This window comes from Echeneis naucrates, chromosome 22 (genome assembly GCF_900963305.1).
Source record: "Echeneis naucrates chromosome 22, fEcheNa1.1, whole genome shotgun sequence".
Classification (NCBI taxonomy): Eukaryota; Metazoa; Chordata; class Actinopteri; order Carangiformes; family Echeneidae; genus Echeneis; species Echeneis naucrates.
In genome coordinates, this window is record NC_042532.1 from 17,406,824 (window position 1) to 17,421,202 (window position 14,379).

The window sequence follows — 14,379 nt, forward strand, 5'->3', positions numbered from 1 at the left end:
TTACCCGGAAACACACAACCCTCTTACATCCTCATATTTGCCAACAAACCTCACCCACAAGAAACACTTAAGACAACCGTTAAAATCAATCTTCTTAAGGAGTCATTGGTGTTAGAAAGCACAGACACAAGCCCTCTCTGCCCAGGCGCCAACACACTAACTCTCTCTGAAACCTGCGTCAGCCCTTTATCAACAAAACAAGACGATTAGGAACTGTTCTTGCAGTCTGTGTTTTTTTTTTTTTTTTTTTACATTTAACAGTGCTAATAACATCAAGCTGTATTTATTTGGAGGAGTAGCTTAGTAGTTTGCCTGTAAGGAAGTTTTAATATCACTTAAACACACACCAAATATATGTTTGCATGTATTGTGTCAGTAATTTAAAAGATTAGGTGAACAGATCTTTGTAGCCTACTCTTTATTCTTGATTATGGAGAGTGGCTGCGATGTCTCAAATGATCTGTCAGCAGTTGAGTAATGTATGTACCGCACATTGGCAGCAACATGACTCCCCAAAGCAAAACTAATTTCCACTGGACAGTCATAAAATATCCAGCGATTATCTCAGACTTCTTGGTTAATTGTTTTGCATCCATATGTGCATGGCCAGGCTGTTGGTGTGGAGCTTCAAGGTCGAGCTGAGGTCCTTTCTAAGCTGGAGGCACATTCCCAGGCAATGGCCCAGTTTGTATCATCAGGAGAGGCAGCTCGCATTAAGGCCCGTCTGACCCAAATCGGCAGGTACTGGGAGGAGTTAAGGGAGAGCGTACAGCAGCTTGATGGACAGCTGGAGGAAAGCTCATCTCACCAGCAGAAGTTTAACACAAGCCTTGAGACCGTAAGTGTGGTTGAGTGACACAGATACACTACAACAGAGAGATATGAGCATGCTTTTTTTTTTTTGATCATTATTGTTTCTTAGGTGCACGCATCTCTCAATGAGCTACATGTGAAACTGGAACATCCTATCAAATCCTGCACCTCCTCCTCAGAGACCTACAAAGCTCTTCAAGCCCACATGGTATTCAGTTATCTCTAATTTTTACCTGTGCTTTTTTGCAAACAATGATTTTCTTTGCTCCTTTTATAAAAAAAAAAAAACAAGTAACTATTCGTGTCAGTAGTATTTGAATTGAAGTGCAAAGCTTGATGCAGTGCCAGTTCTTTCTCAGCTCATAGGTTATCCTGTGTTAGTCACTGCCTTTTATGATTTTCATCCTCCAGGATGTCTGTCAGAGTCTGGAAAGGCTGAAGGGAACCTTGCTGTCCTTGTCTGCTGGTGCTCGCCGACTCAGTGACAAAGAGCAAGCAGAGAGGACCGTAATGGAGCTAAACTCTAGTTACGACCAAAATTTACAGGAGGCAAAAGACAAACAGAGCACTTTGGAGAACCTGCTTTCTATTTGGCAAAAGTAAGAGCTCCTGAACAGACTTCTAATGGACTTCTAATGGCAATGGCAATAATAAATATTGCCTCTGCTTTAATGGCGAAAATGGAAACATAAATCAGGTTTTTGGTCTTTGAGATACAACTTTTCCGATGAACATGTTTCAGGTATGAGAAACAACATTCAAACTTTGTTTCTTGCTTGGAGAGGAGTGAAGCTGCATCCAAACCTGAGAGTCAAAGTCTGTCAGCTGATAAAAGCAAACTCTGCACAGAGCTACAAGATTTACAGGTACTGTGCGTTCACACACATTCACATTGGTCTGCTAACACAGCTAAAACTAAGTCCTAAAACTAACAACGTACCAAATTAATAATGTATAGCTATGACTATATAAATAAATGTTTTTTTTTACAGGCCCTGTACGCTGAAGTTCAGTTGCTTGAACCGGCCTATGCTGAAATAATATCACTGGGGACCTCATTGTATCCTACTGCACCTGAAGAGAGAGTGAAGCAGCTAAAGGACGAGCTGGAGACTCTGCAGAGGAGATTGCACAGTCAAAATGAAGTCCTACCTCAACGGTACAGTTGGGAAATAACTGGAAACAATATATTTTTATCTTAAGTTCTGAGGTATCAAGAGCAACGTATTCACATGAAATGTGCGATATTAATGCCACGTGGAGTAAATTGTTGCAAAAGTAGTAAAAAGTCACATATTTCAGAAACAAGAGGGTATGAATAGAGTAGTCTGGATTTGACACTCTGCTGCCATTTTGTTCCACAGAATCAAAGAGCTTCAGAACCACCTTTCCATGGTGGAGCAGTTCGACCAGGCCCTGCTGGCCTTCTCCCAGTGGAGTGAGACTATGCTCTCAAATCTACACTCGACTTCTCAAATCATCACTGCCAACCTGCAGTCTGCTGTGGCACAAGTAAAGGTAAGAATTGTTGCTATCAAAACGCTGCTCTAAGCATTTTGCTCAAGATCCACAACTGATCCTCTGTTGCGTTCTTTTGGCAGGAGAACCAGGTGGCCCTACAGAAGCAGTCAAGTGTGAGACAGAGCTTAGAGCAGCAGTGTGAGAAGCTCTGTCAGTTCTGTGAGCCTGGTGATGCACAGCTCCTCCGGAGCAGAGCAGACAGCTGTCTGCAACCCTACATAGAGGGCCAACATATAGCTAAGCTCCAGTTAGAGTGTCTGGATAGGCTTGAGGCTTTTCTGCAGACCCACAGTGAGGCTGCAGGGGTCTTGCGGGGTCTGAGACAGACTGTGGAGAGTGCAGGGAGCTGGGATCGTGGAAGAGTAGAGGAGCTGCAGCAGGAACTGGCCACTATTGTCCCAGATATTACCCATCTAGAGACCCTGGCTGTCGATCTGGATAGTAGTCTCTGCAAAAGCCATCTCCACTTTGGTGCTGAAAAGGGGTCTCGTAAGTCTTGTCGAATGCTGGCTGATACGCTCAGTGCTGAGCTAGATACAGTAAGGAATCTACTTGGTACTAAACAGAGTGAAGCAGAGGCCCTAGGGGCCCTTTGGACCTCATTCCGACAGAGGAAAGAGCAGCTGCTCAAAGCTGTGGAGGACATTGAAGAAAAAGCAGACCACCAGAGCTTCAAAGAGCCAAGCCTGCATGCTCTACAGCAGAGGTAAAGCAGTGATAGTAAAATCAAAGATAATTTCACCATTTTTGGCTACTACCAAACATGCATTAGTAAAATCAAAAATATACAAACCAGTGTCATATTGTCCCTCTGTGTGTCAGACTGAGGTTCTTTAACCAGCTGGAGGATGAACTACAGTCTCACCAGCATGAGGAGCAGTGGCTGAGAGATAAGGGCAACCAACTGGCCCAGAGAGATGCAGAGTTGGCCGGGGAGGTGCTGAGGGAAATCAGTCTGTTGGAAACCACTTGGGAGGATACCAAGAAGCTCATCACAGAGAGGTAGTCATGGAACAGAAAAGGGTTTTTAATCCCTTTTTAACAATCCAGAGAACCTTTTTTTTTGTTTTGTTTTGTCTTTTATGCCCTTGTTTTGTGTTTTACAGTTTGTTTACTTACAGACTTTTATGGATAATATAGTTTATTCTTCCTTTGACAGACAGGAGCAATGCAATGTTCTTGCTGAGCTAATGAGAGAATACCAAGTCCTGAAAACCTCCATCAGCAGCATAATTGAGAGCACTGAGCCTCTCATTGACATAAGCCCTGTTCTGAAGGACCATGAAGAAACCAGGCGGTCGCTAACAAAGGTCAGAATAAATGTCAAAACATTATTTATGAATATCTTGTAAACTTTGAAAAATATAATTTAAGGATATGATTTCATATTCTTGAAATTTATCACTTCATTTCACCCAAAAAGTTTACGCAAATTGGATTTTCCTTTGTTTTGATGGTGTTTGCTCCATTTCTAGCATGAGGCAGTGAAAACAGAGATGGCTGCCAAGCAACAAGACCTAGATCAGTTTTCCAGCAAAGGAAAACAACTAGTTCTTGAACTGAAGAAAATCCCAGACTGTAACTCTGAAATGATGAAGAAGGATATGGAAACACTTGTGGATCAGTGGCTTGACGTAAGTCTGACTACAATCAGGATATATTGATGTGATGTGCCATTCAAGTAATTTTAATTATTTTGGGACAACAATAGAGTCTATTGAACAGAATTTTTTTAGTTTTTTTAGTATTTGCTTACAAAGTCACTACTTCTTGGTGGGATCAATCCACTTGCACCGACCCAAAAGCTTTAGCCAGTGGGGTTAGCATGTTACATTAGCAGTACAACCTGATATAAAACACTCCCACCAATATTTACAACACATTTGTAAACATTTGTGGTTATTAAATTAACTCCTTAGGTGTCTGAGAAAATAGACGACAATATTGATCACCTAAACCAGAGTGGAGCTCTGTGGGATGATGTGCGTAAGATCAGCGAGGATATTGAGAGCTGGACAAGCAGCTGTTTAATGGAGCTAAATGAAAGCCTGAACAACCTCAACAACACTCAGAAGGTGTCAGAAAGGCTCTCTGTGTTACAGGTAAGTTTTTTGATTTCAATGTAAAAGTGGGTAATAATTGCTTTACTTTAATAGATGTGTTCACATAGGAAAAAGAAAATATTAAATGAACATTGAATTAAACACTAAGAAACTTTAAGACAAACTCACACGATGTTTCCACAGCAACAGTGTTATATCCAGAAGATAAGCAATTTTAGCCTCTCAGAATCTTGTCTCTCTGATACGTTCGCAGGCAGAAATGGGTGAGAAGGAGCAGAAACTTGAGGTCCTGCAGGGCAAAGTCTCTGAGCTGAAGAAGTCTAGCCAAAGTCAGGAGACTCCTGCAAAATTACAGGTAATAAATAGTGTCATAATGTCATTTGTTTAGTTTTTCCCTACAGATAAAGTAGAGCTTCCCTTCTCTATATGTAGTATGTGTGTCACACACAAACTTTAAATGTACTTGCTTCAGGTGCTGGAGAATGACCTCCGGAAGAAGATCAGCACTGTTAAGAAACTCCATGAAAAGGCCAGGGGAAACCTCATGGACTTCAGTTTCCAAAAGAAACAACTGGAAGATTACATCTCACAGATGTCTGCATGGCTAAAAAGTATGGAAGATTCTCTGGTTTCCTCTCCAACAGGGTCAGATCCTGAGGACATCTGCAGAGTGAAGGTACGATGCTGATCATAATCATGATCAGCCTTTCCTCTTCTAAAGATATAAGAGAAGAGAATTTAAGTTTCCAAATCATTTTTTTTATGTATTATACGTTTTGAAGGACCTTCAGAAAGAACTGCAAAATCAACAAGGAAGCATTGACTCAACCAGGGAGGGCCTCAACACCCTGTGCAGAAAATATCCCTCTGAAGAGCTGGCTGGTCTGGGCTCAGGACTCACCGATCTCATCAAGACCTATGAGTCTGTGAACCAGCTTTCTGCAAGGACGCTGGTGTCGTTGCAGAATTGCCTTCAGCAGCAGTTCAACGGTGAGAATCCTGAAAAAGCATCTGAGCAAGTTTTTACCCGCTACAATACATTACACAACTAACACCTGATCCCCTTTTATAGGCACTTGTATATGAGTTTTACATTTTCTGTGCTTTGAGTAGAAATAGTAACTTTCTTTTTCCCTTACTCATAGACCTAGTTCAGGAGTTTCATCACTGGCTTTCAGAACAGAGGGAGATAGTGAAGGAATGCTCTGACAGATCTGGTGACACTCAAATTGTGGAACGCAAACTACAGAAACTAAAGGTAGATTAGATTTTACGTCCTCATTCAGATATATTATAAATGTAAAAAAGTTCAAGTACTGAGCTGAAAATTTTTTCGGTTATCTGTCAGGGTGCCATGGATCGTGTGGAGGAGGGAGAGGTGCGTCTTACGCAGGTCTGTGAGGAAGGGGAGAAGCTCCTACTCCATCTTCCCAAAGCCAGTGCTGGGCAGGTCCAGCAGCATCTTTCCTCCATCCAGCAGGACTGGGACAGCTTTGTTGAGCAGTGCAGACAGAACCAACAGATTCTTGATGACAGCGCATCCCTCGTGAAGGGGTAAGAGCCTTAAATGAACCAGCTCTGTAATGCATTTTGTGAACCTATTTATGAATATACCATTTTAAAATCCTTGTAGATTTGAGAGTCGCCTCAAAAAGCTCAGGTGGTGGTTGGAACATATGGAAAAGAGGATGACCACAGATCTATTGGAAGCCAATCAACGAGGTCCTGAAAAGGCTGTGCTCGAACAAGTGGAGGAATATCAGCAGGAGGTGCTCAAAGAAAGGTAGTTCTATTCTGTACGCTTGAAAGGGAAATAAAATAGGCTTTCAATGTCTTTGTATTGTCCTGAAGTATTCCTGAAAGGAGCCAGAATTATGGTTCAGGTTTATTCACCAAAGCATTTAAAGCACTTAAAGATTCTGCTTCTTTCCATTCAGGGATTCATTTGAACGTTTATGCCAGGAGGGCCAGGCACTAAATGAAGGTGGGCGAGGTGATGGTAGTGAGACGAGGGTGTCAGCTCAGCTCCAGTCACAGCACCAGGCTTTGCTGAGGCGTGTGAGAGAGAGGCTGCGCAGCTGCCAGCTCACTTTACAGGAGCAACAAGCCTTTGAAGAGACACTGCAGACTACCTGGACCTGGCTTAATGGCGTTCAGGAGCGCCTGGCTTCACTCAACAGCACAGTTGGAAATAAAGAGACTCTGGAGAAAAGGCTAGGTCTTGTACAGGTCAGTGATCAAAGAGGACAGTGCTTTGGAGTCTATGTTGTTGGGACACATCTTGAGTCACTCACATGTTTTTCTATTTGCTGTAAAACGTTTTCTCTGCATGAAGGATATCCTGTTAATGAAAGGTGAAGGTGAAGTAAAGCTCAACATGACAGTTGGAAAAGGAGAACAAGTCCTAAAGCACAACAGAATGGAGGGGCAGGAAGCCATTTGTTCACAGCTACAGACTCTGAAGGATGCCTGGGCCAATATGCTGATGACTTCAATGAGTTGTCACAGGTAGGAAATAACATTGACCACATAGTCCTGATCTATATTACTATATGCAGTTCTGCATTTTCTAATAATATTCTCTCAATTTCTGTAGTCGACTGGAGTGGACTGTGGCCCAGTGGACCAGCTTTCAGGAAAATAAGAGCCAACTGCAACAATGGATGGAGTCAGTGGAGCAAGAAGTGGGGATGACTTTGCCTCAGCAGCCTGGCCTCAAAGAGAAATCAGTTTTCCTTGAACGCCTCAGAGCCATCCTGGCAGATGTGGATGCTCATGCAGGAGCACTGTCACGCCTAACAGACAAAGCAGTGGAGATGCATGAAAAAACTGGTGACCAAACTTTTGGACCAGAGTCCAGGGCAGAGCTCAATGCACACTTTGCGGACATTTCAGCTGTTGTCAAGGTGATCCAGATAGAAACAATGGTTAATAGTACTTGCAAATACCTGCTATACTTTAAATTAGTAATTATGAAAAACAGAGCAAGTTTTAGATAGAGGAAAAACAGCCCACCCTTCTTTTTTAACCTGATTATATTTCCTAAATTGGGTCAGCCAGTATATGCTATCAAGGGTGCAATCTCACCTTATCTAGCAAAGATTTGGGATAAATTCTGAAATAAGAATATTTGCAAATACTCTTTTCCACATTAATATTTCTCCATTCCACTCCATTCATACCGAGCACTAAATATTTTCATTGTCCTTTTATCCCCAAAGGGCAAAGTGCTGTCCATGCAAAATATCGTTTCTGAGCATGAGCAGTATCTTGATGCTGTGAGAGACTTCAATGACTGGCTGATCTCGGCAAAAGAGGAGCTTCAACGTTGGTCGGACCTGTCAGGAAACTCAGTCTCTATTAAAAGAAAGCTCTGCAAGGTGCAGGTAAGAAACCCAATGAGAGATGTATTCCATTTGTTTCATGTCATCTACTCTGGGACTTCTCTGATTCCAGTTTTAAACTCAGTACTCCACATTGGGCCACCTGAGGGACATCATTTGTGGGTGTTTGAACCAGTTTAGCTGGGTCCTCTCAGTGGAGTAGTCAAATAGCTTTCAGGATAGCTGAATTCCTCATCAAGTATGAAAGACTGACCATTGATGACATTTCTACCACTGGTGACAACATGACCAAAAGATAGTTGATATTCCATCTGGCATACCCGGTGATGTGAGGACTCCTCACTTCTGAGGACAGGAGAAAAATATGCATACTATTCTGACATGCCGAAAAGCTTCATTCATTGATTCATCTGTAATTCATAAATGCAATTTGTTTTCCCCTCCCAGGAGCTGCTTGATTCTAAGCAGAGAGGCCGAGAGAGGCTGAATCGGGTTCAAAGATGTGGGGCAGTGGCCAGAGATCACACTGGCTCTGGGGGTTTTGAGGCCATGGAGCGAGAGGAATCAGCCTTGTTGTCATCTTGGGAACAATGGGAACGTGGAGCACTACAAACACGGGCAAGTCTGGAGACTGCCCTGTCCCAGATAGCCAGCTCTGAACAAGAGTTCAGCAGCCTGTCAGCACAATTGGAGCAGGATCTGCAGGACTTTAACCGCAAGCTACACGACTGGCGTCTTCGTTTTTCCCATGTGGAGGACAAGAATGGCGGAGAAGAGGCTGTTAAACGGTGGCAGATTGCAAAGGTTGGTTTTGCCTGAATTCAAACTGAAAAGTAACCCACCATTAATTGGAAACAAGCAACAATAACAGTGATTCATTTGGAGATATAAAATATTTGTTCTAATGAATATTTTCTGGTTGTTCAATACTTCATCTCCCTTTTTCACCCAGGATACTTTGGAAGAACTTGTCAAAGCTGAGCCTATGTCTGATAGTCTGAAGACTCAGCTCAATGATCTGTGCCGATTCTCCCGAGACATGGGCACACAGTCTGAAAGAGTGTCTGCCCTTATTAAAGAATACAACAGGTGACAACATTATATAATACATAGTAATGAAAACAATTAAGTGTAATCATCGTTCTTACAGGTAAACTGTCACTACATTTAGCATGTAGATATTTTATGTGTAATTTACAAGATGTAGTAGAAGTTTTCCAGATTAGTGTCTGGAATAATAGCAACCCTGATACAGTTTATTGCAATGTAAAATGATGAATACTACTATGCCTAATGTTCAGGTTTTCTTCAATTTATCATTTTGTTTTGTTTTTTTTTTCCTATCCATGACGTTTCCATGGAATATTAAAGGCTGTAATTATGGTGGTGATTTACCTCCATTATGTTGTATTGCGTTATACATATAGTATAATTTTTCATCCACAAGATTAACATATATCGGATCGACCTTTTCAGTTTACTAGTGTAATACACAAACTCAGAAACTACAGCCCACAACTACCATACTTCACTTACCACATAGACACACAGGTTCACAATTTTTTTTTTTTTTTTTGGGACTTTGTTGAAAGTAAAAATATAACTGATTTGTTGGTAGCACACAGTCAAATTATCAATTAAACCTGGGAAAATGTCCTCTTTTTTTTTTTTTTTTTTTCGCTTGCCCATTTGTTTTCAGTCTGAGTCTCCAAGCGTCCAGAGAGTGCCAGAGCAAAGAGAAGCTGCTGGAACAAGGGTTCCGCTCAGCTTTCAGAGAGTTTCAGCAGTGGTTGGTCAATGCCAAAATCAACACAGCCAAGTGCTTTGATGCCCCTCAAAATCTCAATGAGGCCTCATCTAGCTTGCAGAAGATTCAGGTACACAGAGCACAGTTCAATGTGCTGACACAATCAGACAAGCATGCTGGCAGAAAATCTGTTGACCATTGGCACAGCTTATTTTCCTTATTAATTCCTTGAGCCAAGCTGCAATATTCCGTTTGTCTGCTTCTGTTTTCATCTGATCTTATCTATGTCTCTTCTCAGGAGTTTCTGAGTGACAGAGAGCAAGGCCAGTCCAAGCTGAATGCTGTGGTTGTGAATGGTGAGCTCATCTCTAGCATTGTAGGTAAAGACAAGGTTGATACAGTTCGAGCAAAAATGAACACTGCCAGAGAGGACTGGAAAAATATGATGTCTAACCTGCACAACAGAGAAGCCAGTCTACAAGTAAGAATCTAAACATCTCGTCTCATCTTCCATGCCATTGCCACTGTGAAGACCTGGAGTGTTTTGAAACTTGTAAATCCAAGGAAACATCTTAAAAGTCTCTGTGTTTGTTTTAGAACCTTTTATCTCAAATGAAGGATTTTGAGGCAAGTGCTGAACCCCTTCAGGAGTGTCTGAATGCCACTGAGCTGGCTGTACAGGAGAGCAGCACAAGGCTCCACGATTTCACAGCCAAGAAGTTAGAGCTCCACAAACTACAGGTACCAATGTCCAAAGTCCCCTGAGCCTGGAACGTCCCTCATGCTCAAGTGTAACAACCACTCAGTGCCTGAGTGCCAACCTGACTTCCCCCATTTGCACAAGCTCACCATTCCACCTACAGTACTGTATGTTATACTGTCATAGCATAGCTGTATTAGCCAATGAAGTACTAGCTGAAGAGCTGAAAACTCCAGTTGCTTGCTTTTGAAGTCATGCCATCTTTGGTGCTCTGCAATTTTCACGTCTTCTTAAGTGTCTGTCAGAGAAATTAATCCCTGCTTTGCGCATAGAGTCATTTAAAACGTCCTCATTGTTTAAAACTGTCCATCGGCTACCCTCAGAGGCTTTGATTGCACGTCATGAACGTCAAGAGCTTTGCCAACAGTAACATTGGTCAAATATCACATTCCTTTCTTTTTGCCATGTTGCCATCTCTAACCTTTCAGTCTGTGTCTGACGTTGACTGTCTTATATCTGTGTGTCAGCTTGCATGCCTCTTTGATAACTTGCTTGTGCTCTTCCAGTCTGTGCTTGAGGAATTAGCCTCTCATGAGGTTCAGCTGAACAGGCTGAAAGAGAAGGCCCAGCTGCTGTGGGATGAACACGCGGCCGGCAAGGGTTTTGTGCACCGTGTCTCGCAACTCTCTGCTCAGTACCTAGCTTTAACCAACCTGACCAAGGTACAGTAATGCCTACCAACCTGCCTGTGCACTGGGGCTTTTCTAGGGGTAGAGCTGGAGAGGAGACAGAGGCACTAGACTGGATCGAGCTCTGATTTAACATTATTTTACAGATGATGAATGGAGAAGGTACTAACACGCCATGATTAAGAACTAATTCTTTCTTTTGTTACTGTAAGTCTCATACACAGGACGTACAAGAACATTTCCTTTATGTCTGTTGTACTAAATCTTTATTAGTCATCAAGGAATGTGCATGTGAGATGATCAGATTGAGCCCAGTGTGAATTCCATCTCTAAAACCCACGGTGGTAATTTTCTGAGTGTGTCCTCCTCTGAAACTCCGCAGGAGAAGGCATCTCGGATTGATCGAATTGTCACTGAGCACCAGCTTTTCTCCCAAGGCTTAAAAGAGCTTCAGAACTGGGTGGCTGACACGAGCCACATGCTGCAGACTTATTGCACCCCCACTGCAGACAAAAATGTCCTTGATAGTAGAATGATCAAGCTGGAGGTAAACAAACTCACTGGCAGCTTTCAGGAATTGAGTTATCGCTGCGATCTCTCTCTATAGGGTTGTAATGCACATGTGATTTTACACCAGGCCTTGCTGACTGCTCGTCAGGAGAAAGAGATCCAGCTGAAGATGCTGATCACAAGAGGAGAGTCAGTTCAGAGAAACACCTCAGCTGAGGGTGTGCCTGCAGTCCAAAAACAGATACAGGAGCTGAAAGATTCCTGGGACGCTCTGCTCTCTGCTTCTATTCAGTGTAAAAGGTTTGTTCTCTGCCACGGCTGACAACACTTAAAAATGTGTTTCTAACACCTTTTTGGTTGTTTTATAGCGGCAGCAATAGCAACACAAGAATCCCAAACAGTTATCTGTGCAAGGGGGTAAATGCTCACAGTGTGTAACTGCTGCTGCTTCTATTTTTACCAGGTCTTATATTGCAGCCATTGCTGCACTGTCTTCTGACGTTGTTCTCTTTCACTCTATAATGTTGACAGTCAGCTGGAAGGTTCCCTCTCTCAGTGGACTAGTTATCAGGAGGATGTACGACAGTTTGTGGCGTGGATAGAGCGTGTGGAGGAGAGTCTTGATCCTACTGACAAACAGTGCCCAGAAATGAGAGACAAAACTGCTAATCTGAGCAAAGCCAAGGTACTGCAATCACTGTCCATGTCTTACTGTATACTAGTAAGACCTACCTAAGAATTATTGAATTGCTTAGTTGAGATTATCCCTCAATCTCCCATGTTGTTTCAGCTGCTATATGAAGAAGTGCTGAGCCACAACACCCTGCTGGACACCATTAGTGCAAAGAGTGCCAGTATTGCTGAGAACTATGTTGCTCAGCTGGAGCTCCAAGATCTACAAGAGCGCTATAACACCATCAAAGACAATGCCATGGTAATTAGCTGCAGAAAGTGCACAACACTAGGTTGTGAATGGAAAGGTTTGAGTGTGAAGACTGAAAAGCAGTGGCCAGATACCACAAAATCAATTCTCAGATTACGTCTTAATCACTATTCTCACTGTGTCCTCAGAGTGCAGTAGGTAAAGCAGAAGAACTGGTAAGAGCCCACCAGGAGTATCAACGGGGCCTCCATGCATTTGAGGACTGGCTGGAACAGGAGCAAGAAAAACTTGGCTGCTACACCCAGTTGGAGGGTGATGTTGATATGCTGGAGGAGACTCTTCAAAAGCTGCAGGTGTGAAAATGATCAGTGTGGGAATGTGTTTTGGAAAAAATGTAATAACTTTAAATCATATCACTACAACTACCACTGCTTGAAATGCTCAAAGAGATGAACCACATCTGTATGATTACAGGAGCTACAGCTGCGGTGTACAGAGGGCCAGGCTTTGCTAAACACTCTACTGGTCAGTCGAGAATTGGTCGTTCCCTGGGGACTGCCTCAAATAGAAGACCGAGCCCTGGAGACGCTGCAGCAGGAGTGGAGGTTGTACCAGGGCCGGCTGGCTGACACCAGGTCTCAACTCAACAGTGCTCTGGCCAAACTGCGACAGATGGAGCAGAAGTTCCAGCGTCTGGATAGCTGGCTAAAGGGCATGGAGACCAAAGCCCAACTGCGTAACCATCGGCGGTCTGATCGCGCCACTAAAGATGCTCAACTCCAGCTAATAAAGGTTAGCGGAGTGTGCACAGAGGATGTGTGCATGAAAATTATTTTTCATCTTTGTGTAAAAATCAGTTTTCAGTTGCTGGACACTGTTTAGGGCAGAGCAGATTATTCCCTTGGTTTTAGCAACTAATCAATTATCAATCTTACACTTTGCCGTCAAATGAAAATAATGAATCTCATTGCTCAATAGCTGATCAGTAACCTTTTTTTTTTATCAGAGCTGGCAGGAAGAAGTGTTGGTTTATCAAGAGGAGATGGAGGGCCTCAGTCTTTTGGCCCAGCAGGTTCTGGATGAAACCCATATCAGTAGCCGGATCAGTACCAGAGCCACTCAGATCACAGCCCGCTACCACGCTCTCCTTCTGCATTTACTGGTAACAACTTCTTACACACTGGATACAGTATGTTAGTAAGATATACTGTTAATGTCTGCACACAGCATAAACAAGTACTTGAATACAGGCTTGTTGATAGGTTTGTCTTGATTGATGTAAATGCCTGGAATAGTTTCCTGAAAATCTAAATCCACATTTTATATGCTATAATTTCAACGGTTTTATCCTCTTCCTTTGTATTGCAGGAGACGATCAAACACCTGCAAGAGGAAGTGCTCTGCATTGAAGAGGCACAGTGTGTCTTCAGAACCTTCTCAGACTGGCTCAACATAGCCCAGAATAACTTCAGTACTGTGGCTATAAGTGTTGATGTGGTGGACCGATTTGCCATGGAGAGAAAAATGAAGAAGCTAGAGGTACACTTTAACAAGAACACACCTTCAATGTATTATTGCCTTCTTGGTAAAGACCTTTTTAGACCTTCAGCAAAATTTTACACAACTTTACATGTTATGAATAATGACAGGAGCAGTTCACTTATCAAAGAATAATATCAATAATACAAGCCCACATACCTTTCAGGCTCTTCAGGGTGACATGGAGCAGGGCCACACTTACCTGAAGACAATGAGGGAAAAGACAGAACGAGCCATGACATTCTTAGAAGAACATGAAGCAGAGCAACTAAAGGAGGAAGTGGAAATCCGCCTCTTCCAGCTGGAGGAGTTAATGGCATCTCTGCGCACAGAGCACAGTTCACTTGAGAAATGTATTTCCCTCTCCAAAGACTTTATGGATAAATACAAAGCCCAAGCCCAGTGGGTGGCAGAGACCAAGAGCCTTTTAGCTTCAAGTGTAGAGCCTAAAGCTGAACTCTACCAGAAGAAGGCTCAGTTAGCAAAGTACAAGGTAACTGAACAATAGTTAGATTCTCTAATGTGCTCTTTGAAAAAGTAAAAACGCAGCAAGACAATTAAATGGTTTCA

At 42.7% G+C, this 14,379-nt stretch overlaps 1 protein-coding gene across 1 annotated transcript in view; it reads left to right on the top strand.

Annotated features, from left to right (window-relative positions):
- The window catches only part of syne1b (spectrin repeat containing, nuclear envelope 1b), a 71,986-nt gene that overhangs the window by 24,458 nt on the left and 33,149 nt on the right, over window positions 1-14,379 (top strand). The window contains exons 34-69 of the mRNA XM_029493203.1: window positions 611-838; window positions 923-1,021; window positions 1,225-1,412; window positions 1,556-1,679; window positions 1,806-1,972; window positions 2,178-2,331; window positions 2,415-3,040; window positions 3,157-3,336; window positions 3,494-3,644; window positions 3,810-3,968; window positions 4,254-4,436; window positions 4,651-4,752; window positions 4,870-5,073; window positions 5,180-5,387; window positions 5,543-5,655; window positions 5,746-5,951; window positions 6,031-6,180; window positions 6,335-6,626; window positions 6,733-6,905; window positions 6,994-7,303; window positions 7,619-7,783; window positions 8,189-8,545; window positions 8,694-8,830; window positions 9,441-9,618; window positions 9,787-9,969; window positions 10,086-10,229; window positions 10,755-10,910; window positions 11,260-11,424; window positions 11,515-11,687; window positions 11,919-12,072; window positions 12,178-12,321; window positions 12,459-12,623; window positions 12,745-12,996; window positions 13,277-13,432; window positions 13,639-13,809; window positions 13,976-14,302. Coding sequence (XP_029349063.1) covers window positions 611-838; window positions 923-1,021; window positions 1,225-1,412; window positions 1,556-1,679; window positions 1,806-1,972; window positions 2,178-2,331; window positions 2,415-3,040; window positions 3,157-3,336; window positions 3,494-3,644; window positions 3,810-3,968; window positions 4,254-4,436; window positions 4,651-4,752; window positions 4,870-5,073; window positions 5,180-5,387; window positions 5,543-5,655; window positions 5,746-5,951; window positions 6,031-6,180; window positions 6,335-6,626; window positions 6,733-6,905; window positions 6,994-7,303; window positions 7,619-7,783; window positions 8,189-8,545; window positions 8,694-8,830; window positions 9,441-9,618; window positions 9,787-9,969; window positions 10,086-10,229; window positions 10,755-10,910; window positions 11,260-11,424; window positions 11,515-11,687; window positions 11,919-12,072; window positions 12,178-12,321; window positions 12,459-12,623; window positions 12,745-12,996; window positions 13,277-13,432; window positions 13,639-13,809; window positions 13,976-14,302 — 7,044 coding nt within the window. The remainder of the gene's footprint in view (window positions 1-610; window positions 839-922; window positions 1,022-1,224; window positions 1,413-1,555; window positions 1,680-1,805; window positions 1,973-2,177; window positions 2,332-2,414; window positions 3,041-3,156; window positions 3,337-3,493; window positions 3,645-3,809; window positions 3,969-4,253; window positions 4,437-4,650; window positions 4,753-4,869; window positions 5,074-5,179; window positions 5,388-5,542; window positions 5,656-5,745; window positions 5,952-6,030; window positions 6,181-6,334; window positions 6,627-6,732; window positions 6,906-6,993; window positions 7,304-7,618; window positions 7,784-8,188; window positions 8,546-8,693; window positions 8,831-9,440; window positions 9,619-9,786; window positions 9,970-10,085; window positions 10,230-10,754; window positions 10,911-11,259; window positions 11,425-11,514; window positions 11,688-11,918; window positions 12,073-12,177; window positions 12,322-12,458; window positions 12,624-12,744; window positions 12,997-13,276; window positions 13,433-13,638; window positions 13,810-13,975; window positions 14,303-14,379) is intronic.